We start from the raw sequence: 16,578 nt of genomic DNA, 5'->3' as shown, positions 1-16,578 counted from the left end.
AACAGCAGCTGCAGCAAGAGCAGCAGCAGGAGAAGAAATCGAGGCAGCAGCAGGAACAGCAACAGCGAGGTCAGGATTTCGGGACATGGGAGCAGAGTCTGGACTACACAACTTGGGAGGAGATAGACAGGTGGGCGGTCGACCCAGGGAGAGTGCCGGAGTCCGCATGGGATTCAATGGAGCAGTGCAAGGAAGGTTACAGGAGAAGGAGGTTGGCGAAGCCAGGTAGCAGACCTGAGCTCACTCCTCGTGCTTATTATAAGCAGCACGTTACTGGTCAGGCACCGTGTTATGCGGTTAAGCGCACGGTGTCGCCAGTACGTGTCCATAGCCCGGTGCGCTATAGGGCAGCCCCCCGAGAGTGTCATGCGAGTGCGGGCATCGAGCCAGGGCGTATGGTGCCTGCTCAGCGGGTCTGGTCGCCGGTACGCAGTTTTGGTCCAGGGTATCCTGCGCCGGCTCTGCGTGCTGTGTCTCCGGGGGGCTGGGAGGGTGCAGTGCATCCTCTGCATGCGCTCCGCTCGTGCCGGGCAAATGTGGGAGTGGCGCCAAAGGGAGAGGTGCGCGTAGTAAGCACGAGATCTCCCGTGCTTACCCACAGCCCGGTTCAACCTGTGCCTGCACTCTGGAGGGTCCGGGCTAGAGTAGTTGTCCAGCCTGGGGAAGTGGTGCCAAGGTTGCGCACCAGAGCTCCAGTGCTCCCCCACAGCCCGGTCCTTCAAGTGCCTCCTCCTAACACCAAGCCTCCTGAAGGTCTCCCCAGCCTGGTGGTTCCTGTGGCAGCCCCACGCACCAAGCTGTCTCTCTGTCTCCTCCCTACAGGTGGTCCCGTCTGTCCGGCGCTGCTGCCGGAGCCTCCCGCCTGCCCGGCGCTGCTGCCGGAGCCTCCCGCCTGCCCGGCGCTGCTGCCGGAGCCTCCCGCCTGCCCGGCGCTGCTGCCGGAGCCTCCCGCCTGCCCGGCGCTGCTGCCGGAGCCTCCCGCCTGCCCGGTGCTGCTGCCAGAGCCCCCGCCCCTCTGTCCCGAGCCGCCGCCCCTCTGTCCCAAGCCGCCGCCCCTCTGTCCCGAGCCGCCGCCCCTCTGTCCCGAGCTGACCCTCTGTCCATTGAGAAGAGTTGCCATGGTTAGGAAGCCACGGAGGCGGACTATAAGGTGGACTAAGACAATGGTGAAGTGGGGTCCGCGTCCCGCGCCAGAGCCGCCACCGCGGACAGACGCCCACCCAGACCCTCACCTATAGGTCAAGGTTTTGCGGCCGGAGTCCGCACCTTTGGGGGGGGTACTGTCACGTTCTGACCTTTATGTCCTTTGTTTTGTATTTATTTAGTATGGTCAGGGCGTGAGTTGGGTGGGCAGTCTATGTTTGTTTTTCTATGTTTTGGGGTATTTCTATGTTTCGGCCTAGTATGGTTCTCAATCAGAGGCAGGTGTCATTAGTTGTCTCTGATTGAGAATCATACTTAGGTAGCTTGGGTTTCACTGTGTGTTTGTGGGTGATTGTTCCTGTCTCTGTGTTTTGCACCAGATAGGGCTGTTTTTGGTTTTCCACGTTTATTGTTTTGTAGTGTTCATGTTTATCTGTTTTTATTAAACATGAATCAATATAACCACGCTGCGTATTGGTCCTCCTCTACTTCACCACAGGAAAACCCTGACAATGGTTGCTGATAATGGGCCTCTGTACTCCTATGTACTCCTGAAATCTGCAGTTTACAGCTACAATAGTAATTTACAACAAAACATTAACAATGTCTACACTGAATTTTGGATCAATTTGATGTTATTGGACAAATGTGCTTTTCTTTCAAAAACAAGGACATTTCTAAGTGACGCCAAACCTTTGAACGGTACTGTATATATTCCCATTCCATACTAGATTGTGTGTATTAGGTTTTGTTGTGGAATTGTTAGATATTATCTGTTAGATACTGCTGAACTGTCGGATCTATAAGCATAAACATTTCACTACACTCACAACATCTGCTAACCATGTGTATGTGACCAATAACATTTGATTTGACAACACAACTGGCTCAAACGCATTAAGAAGGAAAGAAATTCCACAAAAACTATTAACAAGGCACACCTGTTAATTGAAATGCATTCCAGGTGACTACCTCATGAAGCTGGTTGAGAGAATGCCAAGAGGGTGCAAAGCTGTCATCAAGGAAAAGGTTGGCTACTTTGAAAAATCTCAAATCTCAAATATATTTTGATTTGTTTAACACTTTTTTGGTTACTACATGATTCCATGTGTTATTTCATAGTTTTGATGTATTCACTATTATTCTACAATGTAGAAAATAGTCAAAATAAAATCCAAAATAAAACTAATTCAAAATCCAAAATAATGACTGGTACTGTGTACAACTCATTACAGGCCAACTCATACATTTACCTACAATACAGTGAGTGTGCGCCCGGTGATAGGAAGGTTGGAAGTTTGATCCCCGGTCGAGGCATACTCCTTGGCACTCAGCATTAAGGAAATAGATTGGGAGTAAGTCCCCGAGACACATAGACGAGCGTCCCATCCAGGGGGTGTACTTGTACATCAAGCTGCCTCACGCTACAGAAACAGGAAATAGGCTCCTGATGCTATGAACCGTTCCTCACACAAGGTGCATACTGTACTTGGTACTTTTGTGAACACCAGTAGGAAACATGAAGATCCATTCTATAAAGCATTCTGACTTCTGAAGCAAATAAGAATACATTAACATTTTGACTAGGTTTAACCAGACTAGGTTTAACCAGACTAGGTTTAACCAGACTAGGTTTACCAGACAAGGTTTACCAGAATAGGTTTAACCAGACTAGGTTTACCAGACAAGGTTTACCAGAATAGGTTTAACCAGACTAGGTTTACCAGACGAGGTTTAACCAGACTAGGTTTACCAGACTAGGTTTAACCAGACTAGGTTTACCAGACGAGGTTTACCAGACTAGGTTTAACCAGACTAGGTTTAACCAGACGAGGTTTAACCAGACTAGGTTTACCAGACTAGGTTTAACCAGACTAGGTTTAACCAGAAAAGGTTTACCAGACTAGGTTTAACCAAACTAGGTTTGACCAGACTAGGTTTGACCAGACTAGGTTTAACCAGATTAGGTTTAACCAGACTAGGTTTAACCAGACTAGGTTTAACCAGACTAGGTTTAACCAGACTAGGTTTGACCAGACTAGGTTTGACCAGATTAGGTTTAACCAGACTAGGTTTAACCAGACTAGGTTTAACCAGACTAGGTTTAACCAGACTAGGTTTGACCAGACTGGGTTTAACCAGACTAGGTTTAACCAGACTAGGTTTAACCAGACTAGGTTTAACCAGACTAGGTTTACCAGACTAGGTTTACCAGACTAGGTTTAACCAGACTAGGTTTACCAGACTAGGTTTAACCAGACTAGGTTTACCAGACTAGGTTTAACCAGACTAGGTTTACCAAACTAGGATTACCAGACTAGGTTTAACCAGACTAGGTTTAACCAGACTAGGTTTGACCAGACTAGGTTTGACCAGATTAGGTTTAACCAGACTAGGTTTAACCAGACTAGGTTTAACCAGACTAGGTTTGACCAGACTGGGTTTAACCAGACTAGGTTTAACCAGACTAGGTTTAACCAGACTAGGTTTACCAGACTAGGTTTAACCAGACTAGGTTTAACCAGACTAGGATTACCAGACTAGGTTTAACCAGACTAGGTTTAACCAGACTAGGTTTACCAAACTAGGTTTAACCAGACTAGGTTTAACCAGACTAGGTTTACCAGACTAGGTTTACCAGACTAGGTTTAACCAGACTAGGTTTACCAGACTAGGTTTAACCAGACTAGGTTTACCAGACTAGGTTTACCAGACTAGGTTTAACCAGACTAGGTTTAACCAGACTAGGTTTACCAGACTAGGTTTAACCAGACTAGGTTTACCAGACTAGGTTTAACCAGACTAGGTTTAACCAGACTAGGTTTAACCAGACTAGGTTTACCAGACTAGGTTTAACCAGACTAGGTTTACCAGACTAGGTTTAATCAGACTAGGTTTACCAGACCAAAGTCTGCCCTTGATGAAGAAAGCGTTGGTGGTTTGTCAGGAGCAGCCTGTGATGATCATTCCTGCTGTGTGTTTTAGTTTCTCAGTGTGATGGTGATTCACATCATCAAGCCTGAAGACAGAAGATCCAGGCAGCGTCTAGCGCTCTGTATGAACACACACGGTGTTAACACACCTCGTTGATCTCCGTGTGTGTGTGTGTGTGTGTGTGTGTGTGTGTGTGTGTGTGTGTGTGTGACATTTACCCCCCGGGGCCTGTCCCTGTCAGTGTGTTTGATTTCCTGTCTGTCAAACTCAACATCTTGGCACTCCACTTCCTGTAGTCAGCCCTCCAACAGAGATGCTCATTCTAGGGCAGGCCATTTCTATGGTATTTCAAGGCTTTCTCGCTTTCTCTCTCTGTCCCTCTGTCGCTCACTTTCTCTCTTTCTCTCTTTCACACCCTCCTCCTCCCTTCTCTCTCTTTCACACTCTCTCCCAAGCCGTCTTACTTGTGTAAAATGTATCTCCCTCTCATCTCTCTCATTCTCTCTTTATGCTTCCGTTTTTTCGTAACCCATAGTGAAGATGATTCATTCTGTTCTCTTTTCTTAACCCATAGTGAAGATGATTCATTCTGTTCTCTTTTCTTAACCCATAGTGAATATGATTCATTCTGTTCTCTTTTCATAACCCATAGTGAAGATGATTCATTCTGTTCTCTTTTCGTAACCCATAGTGAAGATGATTCATTCTGTTCTCTTTTCATAACCCATAGTGAAGATGATTCATTCTGTTCTCTTTTCATAACCCATAGTGAAGATGATTCATTCTGTTCCATAGTGAAGATGATTCTTTTCGTAACCCATAGTGAAGATGATTCATTCTGTTCTCTTTTCATAACCCATAGTGAAGATGATTCATTCTGTTCTCTTTTCTTAACCCATAGTGAAGATGATTCATTCTGTTCTCTTTTCATAACCCATAGTGAAGATAATTCATTCTGTTCTCTTTTCATAACCCATAGTGAAGATGATTCATTCTGTTCTCTTTTCGTAACCCATAGTGAAGATGATTCATTCTGTTCTCTTTTCTTAACCCATAGTGAAGATAATTCATTCTGTTCTCTTTTCATAACCCATAGTGAAGATGATTCATTCTGTTCTTTTTTCGTAACCCATAGTGAAGATGATTCATTCTGTTCTCTTTTCATAACCCATAGTGAAGATGATTCATTCTGTTCTCTTTTCATAACCCATAGTGAAGATGATTCATTCTGTTCTCTTTTCATAACCCATAGTGAAGATTATTCAGTCTGTTCTCTTTTCGTAACCCATAGTGAAGATGATTCATTCTGTTCTCTTTTCGTAACCCATAGTGAAGATGATTCATTCTGTTCTTTTTTCGTAACCCATAGTGAAGATGATTCATTCTGTTCTCTTTTCATAACCCATAGTGAAGATGATTAATTATGTTCTCTTTTCATAACCCATAGTGAAGATTATTCATTCTGTTCTCTTTTCATAACCCATAGTGAAGATGATTAATTATGTTCTCTTTTCGTAACCCATAGTGAAGATGATTCATTCTGTTCTTTTTTCGTAACCCATAGTGAAGATGATTCATTATGTTCTCTTTTCATAACCATTAGTGAAGATGATTCATTCTGTTCTCTTTTCATAACCCATAGTGAAGATGATTCATTCTGTTCTGTTGTTTAATTAAACATTATCTTGAAAGTGTCCTGTTATTTCTAACTCTCATAGGTAGAGCCAAGCACACGCACACACGAGCACACACACGAACACACACACACACACACACACACACACACACACACACACACACACACACACACACACACACACACACTTCCCCATATAGACTCAATGGCACAAGGCAGGGGAGATCCAAGACAAATGCTGCCCATACTAAACATTGTTTGTGTTTTAAGAGCTAATGCGCATCGACAACTTCCATTCAACCAGATATTCCATTGAATAGAATCCAGTGACAGGATATTCTACAGGATCAATGTGCTGCATCGAGAGGTTCTGCTTCTAATTAAAATAACCCAGAGTTAAAATGTCTTTCAAGTAGAGGTTGGAGTTTCAATTAGATATTGAATAGCTGGTATTTGTGTGTACGTGTGAGAGTGTGTGTGTGTTCCTGTCTTTCTCTGTGTGCACTTCCAAGCTCCAGCTATTGACTGGCAGTCTGCCCTCCTCCCCTCACACTCTCCACTACCCTCAGAGAGATGGACACCCACACAGAGACACACAGAAAGGTTACAGGCGGGCATGCAACTCAGCAGGGAATCAACGATTGGCCAGCTCGGAGGTCCTGGGTGGGTAAGTGTTGGCGCTGACCTCATTTGATTGGCTGCCCTCCCAGCTGGCCTCCCATCCACCACTGCACCATAGCCAATCACACCCCACTGTGACCCCCTCTCTTGGTTGGCTCAATAGTCCAACTGTCTCAACTACTGCTTCAAGCAATAACATGTACTCTGAGGTCTGGGAAGTCTTCGTACTCAAACACACATGCACAGAGAGAGACAGAGAGACAGAACAGAGAGAGAGAGAGAGAGAGAGAGAGAGAGAGAACAGAGAGAGAGAGAGACAGAACAGAGAGAGGCAGAGACAGAACAGAGAGAGAGAGACACAGACAGACAGACAGACAGACAGACAGACAGACAGACATACAGACAGACAGACAGACAGACAGACAGACAGACAGACAGAGAGACAGAGAGACAGAGAGACAGAGAGAGAGACAGAGAGAGAGAGACAGAACAGAACAGAGAGAGACAGAACAGAGAGAGACAGAACAGAGAGAGAGAGGGAGAGAGAGAGAGAGAAAGAGAGATGGAGAGAGAGACAGAACAGAGAGAGAGAGAGAGAGAGAGATAGAGACAGAGAACAGAGAGAGAGACAGAGACAGAGAAAAAAGAGAGAGAGAGACAGAAAAGAGAGAGAGAGACAGAACAGAGAGAGAGAACAGAGAGAGAGAGAGATAGGACAGAGAACAGAAAGAGAGAGAGACAGAAGAGAGAGACAAGGCAAGAAGGGCATTCTATGCCATCAAAAGAAACATAGATTTCAACATACCAATTAGGATTTGGCTAAAAATACTTGAATCAGTCATAGAGCCCATTGCCCTTTATGGTTGTGAGGTCTGGGGTCCGCTCACCAACCAAGACTTCACAAAATGGGACAAACACCAAATTGAGACTCTGCACGCAGAATTCTGCAAAAATATCCTCCGTGTACAACGTAGAACACCAAATAATGCATGCAGAGCAGAATTAGGCCAATACCCACTAATTATCAAGATCCAGAAAAGAGACGTTAAATTCTATAACCACCTAAAAGGAAGCGATTCCCAAACCTTCCACAACAAAGCTATCACCTACAGAGAGATGAACCTGGAGAAGAGTCCCCTAAGCAAACTGGTCCTGGGGCTCTGTTCACAAACACAAACACACCCTACAGAGCCCCAGGACAGCAGCACAATTAGACCCAACCAAATCATGAGAAAACAAAAAGATAATTACTTGACACATTGGAAAGAATTAACAAAAAACAGAGCAAACTTAAATGCTATTTGGCCCTAAACAGAGAGTACCCAGTGGTCAGAATACCTGACCACTGTGACTGACACAAACTTAAGGAAAGCTTTGACTATGTACAGACTGAGTGAGCATAGCCTTGCTATTGAGAAAAGCCGCCGTAGGCAGACATGGCTCTCAAGAGAAGACTGGCTATGTGCTCACTGCCCACAAAATGAGGTGGAAACTGAGCTGCACTTCCTAACCTCCTGCCAAATGTATGACCATATTAGAGATACATATTTCCCTCAGATTATACTCAATTTTGATATACTCCCATATCTACTGGGTAAAATACCAGAGTGTGCCATCACAGCAGCAAGATTTGTGACCTGTTGCCACAGTGAAGAACAAACACTATTGTAAATACAACACATATTTCTGCTTATTTATTTTCCCCTGTGTACTTTAACCATTTGTACATTGTTACAACACTGTATATATACATAATATGACATTTGTAATGTCTTTATTCTTTTGGAACTTCTGTATGTGTAATGTTTACTGTTCATTTTTATTTCACTTTTGTACATCATCTACCTCACCTGATTTGGCAATGTTAACACATGTTTCCCATGCCAATAAAGCCCTTGAATAGAAATTGAATTAAGAGAACAGAGAGACAGAGAGAGAGAGAGCAAGACAGAGAGACAGACAGATAGAGAGACAGAGAGAGAGCAAGACAGAGAGACAGACAGAGAGTGAGTGAGAGAGAGACAGAGAGAGAGCGATATCTCAGAGAGAGAGAGGCAGAGAGAAAGTGATATCTCAGAGAGAGAGCGAGGCAGAGAGAAAGTGATATCTCAGAGAGAGAGAGAGGCAGAGAGAAAGTGATATCTCAGAGAGAGAGAGGGGCAGAGGGAAAGTGATATCTCAGAGAGAGAGCGAGGCAGAGAGAAAGTGATATCTCAGAGAGAGAGAGAGAGGCAGAGAGAAAGCGATATCTCAGAGAGAGAGAGGGGCAGAGGGAAAGTGATATCTCAGAGAGAGAGCGAGGCAGAGAGAAAGTGATATCTCAGAGAGAGAGAGAGAGGCAGAGAGTGATATCTCAGAGAGAGAGAGAGGGGCAGAGGGAAAGTGATATCTCAGAGAGAAGCGAGGCAGAGAGAAAGTGATATCTCAGAGAGAGAGAGAGAGGCAGAGAGAAAGCGATATCTCAGAGAGAGAGAGGGGCAGAGGGAAAGTGATATCTCAGAGAGAGAGCGAGGCAGAGAGAAAGCGATATCTCAGAGAGAGAGAGGGGCAGAGAGAAAGTGATATCTCAGAGAGAGATGGTAAAGAGAGAGCTATGGGGAAAGTTACTGAGAAATAAAGAGATGCTAGAGAGAGATACAGGAAGATGGAGAGATCCTCTCCCTTATTTCTCCTCCTCCAGTTTAAAAATACCAGGCTGAGAGACAATATTCTAGACAGTATATCACCACCCACTGTCATTCTACATCCTAAGTCGTCTCTCTCTCTCTCTCTCTCTCTCTCTCTCTCTCTCTCCTCTCTCTCTCTCTCTCTCTCTCTCTCTCCTCCCACCCTCCCACCCTCCCACCCTGGCTTAGTAAATTACATTTTGCTCAGGCAGGTTTTAGTTCTATAAGTAAGTGTGTGTGTTCTTGTCTCTAGGTGTTTTAATTACGTAGCTAACACTGATAGCAAGACGAGATTGGACTTGCTGATGGTCCTGTGTTTAAAACAGATGGTTATTTTTAGACAGAGGAAAGGGGATGAGGAGAAGAGTGGTGATGTGTGTGTATATGAAAGGTTGTGTTTGGAGAACACTATTATTGGCAGTGGGTGCTTGTGTATACCGTATGCAACTAGTAGGTAGACTCAGATGAAACATATCTATAGATTTACACCTCTGTAGGTTTAGTATACTATATTAGTATATTACAGAAGAGTAGATTACAGTAAAATAGAGTAGATTAGATTACAGTACATTATAATAGAGTAGATTAGATTACAGTAAAGTTGAGTAGAGTAGAAAAGATTACAGTAGAGTAGATTAGATTACAGTAAAATCAAGTAGATTAGTGTAACGACGTTCTTCGTTTGTCGAAAGAGAGTCGGACCGAAATGCAGCGTGTTGGTTACTCATGTTCTTTAATGAAACAAATAACAGAACTATACATGAAATAACGAATAAATACAAAAACAACAAACGGAACATGAAACCTAAGTACAGCCTATCTGGTGAAACTACACAGGAACAATCACCCACGAAATACAAAGTGAAACCCAGGCTACCTAAATACGGTTCCCAATCAGAGACAACGAGAATCACCTGACTCTGATTGAGAACCGCCTCAGGCAGCCAAACCTATGAAACACACACCCCTAATCAGCTACAATCCCAATAACTAAAAAACCCCACTAAGCATTACAACAAACAATAAACCCATGTCACACCCTGGCCTGACCAACTAATTAACTAAAACACAAAATACTAAGACCAAGGCGTGACAATTAGATTAAAGTACATTATAATAGAGTAGATTACAGTAAAGTAGAGCAAATTAGATTAAAGCACATTATAGTAGATTAGATTACAGTAAAGTAGAGCAAATTAGATTAAAGCACATTATAGTAGAGTAGATTCGATTACAGTAAAGTAGAGCAGATTCGAGGAGAGTATAGTAGAGTAAAACCTAATCAAATAGAACAGAACAGAATCCCAGTACACTAACCTGAGCACAAACCTGTGCAGGTGAGTACAGCTTCCGCCTGTGATGTCGTCTGTGTCCCTCGTGTCTTTCTCCTCCTCTATGGGGAGGGGTCACTCCACTGTGATCCACTACGGCCACTGTCATCAGCCCTACCCCTGACCCTGCCTGGTCCCTCCTTCCAACCCTCCACCTCCACCTGAAGACCTCAATGGATAGAGGAAGACCACAATGGAAAGAAGACCACAATGGATAGAAGACCACAATGTAAAGAAGAAAACCACAATGGATAGAAGACCACAATGGATAGAAGACCACAATGGATAGAAGACAACAATGGATAGAAGACCACAATGGATAGAAGAAGACCACCATGGATAGAAGAAGACCACAATGGATAGAAGAAGACCACAATGGATAGAAGAAGACCACAATGGATAGAAGAAGACCACAATGGATAGAAGAAGACCACAATGGATAGAAGACCACAATGGATATAAGAAGACCACAATGGATAGAAGACCACAATGGATAGAAGACCACAATGGATAGAAGACCACAATGGATAGAGGAAGACCACAATGTAAAGGAGAAGACCACAATGGATAGAAGAAGACCACAATGTAAAGAAGATCACAATGGATAGAAGACCACAATGGATAGAAGACCACAATGGATAGAAGACCACAATGTAAAGAAGAAAACCACAATTGATAGAAGACCACAATGTAAAGAAGACCACAATGGATAGAAGAAGACCACAATGGATAGAAGACAACAATGGATAGAAGACCACAATGGATAGAAGAAGACCACAATGGATAGAAGAAGACCACAATGGATAGAAGAAGACCACAATGGAAATAAACAGTTAACAATATTTGTGTTGTCATTAATGATTTTAAAATGCATTGTATCCACATGATTGGTAGAGATTTGTTTTTAAATTGTCCAATTTTCATTTAATTTCATTTGTTACATGTATTTGACAGAGACAATGCACATCAATCAACATATCTGTAAATGTGTCAGATTTAGCCGGCTAGCTAGAGGTCCCAGGGCAGGTAGATAAAATAGATAAATCCTATTAATATTCACTGAAAAAATCTATTAAAATCACCAGGCGCTCCAGAGGCCCCAGCCACGACCAGCCCAGTGCCCAGCCCCCCATGCAGCAGGTGGGTAGTTGGAGTTGTCCCTGGGCTAGCTCCAGCTCTATCTCGGCATCCATCTCAGCATCCTCCTGGGCCTCTTTGTTTGAGTCGTCCAGGTGCTTCCAGGAAAACAGATCACATAACTTTAGTTATCCAACTGTGACAGGTGAATGGACTCTTCTGCCATCTTAGTGTCTTTCAGCGTTCTATTCATCCTTACAGTAATATCTGGAATCTTGTTCTACGTTTAGACATTCAGTTCCACAGCATGGCACAGTGGTGTGTGTCGGTGTGTGTGTTTTATGAGGACAGACTGGTCTGCGCTGTGTGTGTCCCCATACAGTACCTTCATGAGCACAGCCACCACCACGTTGATGAGTACGAACTGGGCAGTGAGGACGAAGGAGACAAAGTACATGGGAGAGATGAATTGGAGTCCAGCGTGGCACGGGTAGTCACTGGGTCCTGGAGGGCACTCACGCAGGGTGTCCTGGAGGACAGACAGGAAAAAGGAAAATAAACAAACAGACATAGAAAATACATAGAAAGAAAGAAAGAGAGAAAGAAAGAAAGAGAGGTATAGAAAGAAAGAAAGAAAGAAAGATAGAAAGAAAGAGAGAGAAAGAGAGAGAGAAAGAGAGAAAGAAAGAAAATAAGAAAGAAAGAAAGAAAGAAAGAAAGAGAGAAAGAAAGAAAGAAAGAAAGAGAGAAAGAAAGAGAGAAAGAAAGAAAGAGAGAAAGAAAGAAAGAAAGCAAGAAAGGGGGTTGAGAGAAAGAAGATTTACAGAGGTAGACTAATTTTCCCAAATGAGGTAGCAATATAACCAATTCAAAAATATTAACTATTATCAACTCCCTGTGAATAAGTAATTCATTAGTTAGTCGTCTCTGTCGGTTAGAGATCTGTGAATAAGTACTTCATTAGCTAGTCGTCTCTGTCGGTTAGAGATCTGTGAATAAGTACTTCATTAGCTAGTCGTCTCTGTCGGTTAGAGATCTGTGAATAAGTACTTCATTAGCTAGTCGTCTCTGTCGGTTAGAGATCTGTGAATAAGTACTTCATTAGCTAGTTGTCTCTGTCGGTTAGAGATCTGTGAATAAGTACTTCATTAGCTAGTTGTCTCTGTCGGTTAGAGATCTGTGAATAAGTACTTCATTAGCTAGTTGTCTCTGTCGGTTAGAGATCTGTGAATAAGTAATTCATTAGCTAGTGGTCTCTGTCGGTTAGAGATCTGTGAATAAGTACTTCATTAGCTAGTCGTCTCTGTCGGTTAGAGATCTGTGAATAAGTACTTCATTAGCTAGTTGTCTCTGTCGGTTAGAGATCTGTGAATAAGTACTTCATTAGCTAGTTGTCTCTGTCGGTTAGAGATCTGTGAATAAGTACTTCATTAGCTAGTTGTCTCTGTCGGTTAGAGATTTGTGAATAAGTAATTCATTAGCTGGTTGTCTCTGTCGGTTAGAGATCTGTGAATAAGTACTTCATTAGCTAGTCGTCTCTGTCGGTTAGAGATCTGTGAATAAGTACTTCATTAGCTAGTCGTCTCTGTCGGTTAGAGATCTGTGAATAAGTACTTCATTAGCTAGTTGTCTCTGTCGGTTAGAGATCAGTGAATAAGTACTTCATTAGCTAGTCGTCTCTGTCGGTTAGAGATCTGTGAATAAGTACTTCATTAGCTAGTCGTCTCTGTCGGTTAGAGATCTGTGAATAAGTACTTCATTAGCTAGTTGTCTCTGTCGGTTAGAGATCTGTGAATAAGTACTTCATTAGCTAGTCGTCTCTGTCGGTTAGAGATCTGTGAATAAGTACTTCATTAGCTAGTTGTCTCTGTCGGTTAGAGATCTGTGAATAAGTACTTCATTAGCTAGTTGTCTCTGTCGGTTAGAGATCTGTGAATAAGTACTTCATTAGCTAGTCGTCTCTGTCGGTTAGAGATCTGTGAATAAGTAATTCATTAGCTGGTTGTCTCTGTTGGTTAGAGATCTGTGAATAAGTACTTCATTAGCTAGTCGTCTCTGTCGGTTAGAGATCTGTGAATAAGTACTTCATTAGCTAGTGGTCTCTGTCGGTTAGAGATCTGTGAATAAGTACTTCATTAGCTAGTCGTCTCTGTCGGTTAAAGATCTGTGAAAAAGTACTTCATTAGCTAGTCGTCTCTGTTGGTTAGAGATCTGTGAATAAGTACTTCATTAGCTAGCCGTCTCTGTCGGTTAGATATCTGTGAATAAGTACTTCATTAGTTTGTTGTCTCTGTCGGTTAGAGATCTGTGAATAAGTACTTCATTAGTTAGTTGTCTCTGTCGGTTAGAGATCTGTGAATAAGTACTTCATTAGTTAGTTGTCTCTGTCAGTTAGAGATCTGTGAATAAGTACTTCATTAGTTAGTTGTCTCTGTCGGTTAGAGATCTGTGAATAAGTACTTCATTAGTTAGTTGTCTCTGTCGGTTAGAGATCTGTGAATAAGTACTTCATTAGTTAGTTGTCTCTGTCAGTTAGAGATCTGTGAATAAGTACTTCATTAGTTAGTTGTCTCTGTCGGTTAGAGATTTGTGAATAAGTAATTCATTAGCTGGTTGTCTCTGTCGGTTAGAGATCTGTGAATATGTACTTCATTAGCTAGTCGTCTCTGTCGGTTAGAGATCTGTGAATAAGTACTTCATTAGCTAGTCGTCTCTGTCGGTTAGAGATCTGTGAATAAGTACTTCATTAGCTAGTTGTCTCTGTCGGTTAGAGATCAGTGAATAAGTACTTCATTAGCTAGTCGTCTCTGTCGGTTAGAGATCTGTGAATAAGTACTTCATTAGCTAGTCGTCTCTGTCGGTTAGAGATCTGTGAATAAGTACTTCATTAGCTAGTTGTCTCTGTCGGTTAGAGATCTGTGAATAAGTACTTCATTAGCTAGTCGTCTCTGTCGGTTAGAGATCTGTGAATAAGTACTTCATTAGCTAGTTGTCTCTGTCGGTTAGAGATCTGTGAATAAGTACTTCATTAGCTAGTTGTCTCTGTCGGTTAGAGATCTGTGAATAAGTACTTCATTAGCTAGTCGTCTCTGTCGGTTAGAGATCTGTGAATAAGTAATTCATTAGCTGGTTGTCTCTGTCGGTTAGAGATCTGTGAATAAGTACTTCATTAGCTAGTCGTCTCTGTCGGTTAGAGATCTGTGAATAAGTACTTCATTAGCTAGTGGTCTCTGTCGGTTAGAGATCTGTGAATAAGTACTTCATTAGCTAGTCGTCTCTGTCGGTTAGATATCTGTGAATAAGTACTTCATTAGTTTGTTGTCTCTGTCGGTTAGAGATCTGTGAATAAGTACTTCATTAGTTAGTTGTCTCTGTCGGTTAGAGATCTGTGAATAAGTACTTCATTAGTTAGTTGTCTCTGTCGGTTAGAGATCTGTGAATAAGTACTTCATTAGTTAGTTGTCTCTGTCGGTTAGAGATCTGTGAATAAGTACTTCATTAGTTAGCTGTCTCTGTCGGTTAGAGATCTGTGAATAAGTACTTCATTAGCTAGTCGTCTCTGTCGGTTAGAGATCTGTGAATAAGTACTTCATTAGTTAGTTGTCTCTGTCGGTTAGAGATCTGTGAATAAGTACTTCATTAGTTAGTTGTCTCTGTCAGTTAGAGATCTGTGAATAAGTACTTCATTAGTTAGTTGTCTCTGTCGGTTAGAGATCTGTGAATAAGTACTTCATTAGTTAGTTGTCTCTGTCGGTTAGAGATCTGTGAATAAGTACTTCATTAGTTAGTAGTATCTGTCGGTTAGATATCTGTTCCATTTCAGTCACCTCTATGCTGCTATGAACAAGAGCATCTGTTAGACTAAAGGACGACATGCATAATTCACAGGATCTGATTGGAAGCAATGGACTTTGTTTGATATTTTCCCCCTGATATCCATGTGTTGTGAAAGACCCTCGATGCCACCTTGTTGAAAGCTTTTAGCTACCACTATAAAACAGATCCCTCTGCGCTCTCTCTCCTTCTCTATCTTTCTTCTCTCCCTCTCTCTCTTTCTTCTCTCCCTCTCTCTCTCTCCCTCTCTCTCTTTCTTCTCTCCCTCTCTCTCTTTCTGTTGGCATAGTCTTGTTCTCATTTTCTGTCCAGCTTCTGTGCTACTTCTGTCTATATTTCTCATGATTCTCTAGTGTTTAAAGTCATAAATGACCTACATTTACCGTTTTACTTGATTTATTTTATTTGACATTTATTTGACCAGATCCGTTGACTGAGGGTTTTTTGTACCTTCATGATGCCGTTCCAGTTGTCTCCGGTGGAGACCTGGAAGAGGGTGAGAAAGGCCATGCCAAAGTTCTCGAAGGTGGCGTGCCGACTCATGCCCTCACACGGGTAGTCAGCATTACACACTGAGAGATGGAGGGAAGGAGAAAGAGTGAGAGGTGGGAGGAGAAAGAGAGAGAGTGAAGGGAGTTGAGATGTAGAGAAAGGTGATTAATTTAGATTAATTTATCACTGTTCAACAAAATATTAATAAACATAAAACTTGTTTACTTATTTCTGACAGTTCACTGCAATTTTTGAATGAGTATTTGTTTTGGCCAAAAGATAAGGGTATAGAGCCTCAGGAAAATGTGTTGTTAGCCTAATTATCAAGTATGAGATGTGTTTGGTCAGTGCAGTACATTTTGGTCTTTAGCTTTTAATCAAGGATGAGAGGTTTTTATTCAGTATAGTACATTGTGGTTATACATTTAGCCTTTTTTCATCAAGGATGAGAGGTTTTTATTCAGTATAGTACATTGTGGTGATACATTTAGCCTTTTTTTTCATCAAGGATGAGAGGTTTTTATTCAGTACATGTTCTGTTATTGTTAGCGGTTTTAAGGTACTATTACAACAGACTCACCCAGCTCTCCAAACAGTTCCACCCCCAGAGCAGCGTAGATGAAGAACAGCAACATAAACAGCAGGCCCAGGTTCCCCACCTGACACACAGACAACCAATCAACAATCAATACAGAGACAGGCAACCAATCAGCAGTCAATACGGGTTGCCATACTTCCTGCTTTGGGAGACATTCAGCCAATCCGTGCTCAAAAACCCCCACAGGAAGGAGAGAAATACAGTGCAGCAGGTCTGAGTGGACTGAGTCAAAGCACTGGTTGAAAG

At 42.4% G+C, this 16,578-nt stretch overlaps 1 protein-coding gene across 1 annotated transcript in view; it reads right to left on the bottom strand.

Annotated features, from left to right (window-relative positions):
* The window catches only part of LOC135536273 (voltage-dependent T-type calcium channel subunit alpha-1I-like), a 197,887-nt gene that overhangs the window by 6,357 nt on the left and 174,952 nt on the right, over positions 1-16,578 (bottom strand). Inside the window, exons 31-35 of the mRNA XM_064962633.1 lie at positions 16,315-16,393; positions 15,693-15,814; positions 11,794-11,937; positions 11,414-11,566; positions 923-1,096 (exon numbers count right to left, since the gene is read on the bottom strand). Of these exons, the coding sequence (XP_064818705.1) occupies positions 923-1,096; positions 11,414-11,566; positions 11,794-11,937; positions 15,693-15,814; positions 16,315-16,393 (672 nt within the window). The remainder of the gene's footprint in view (positions 1-922; positions 1,097-11,413; positions 11,567-11,793; positions 11,938-15,692; positions 15,815-16,314; positions 16,394-16,578) is intronic.

This window comes from Oncorhynchus masou, unplaced genomic scaffold (assembly GCF_036934945.1).
Source record: "Oncorhynchus masou masou isolate Uvic2021 unplaced genomic scaffold, UVic_Omas_1.1 unplaced_scaffold_587, whole genome shotgun sequence".
NCBI classification, from domain to species: domain Eukaryota; kingdom Metazoa; phylum Chordata; class Actinopteri; order Salmoniformes; family Salmonidae; genus Oncorhynchus; species Oncorhynchus masou.
This window is presented reverse-complemented; position numbering and strand designations above follow the sequence as displayed.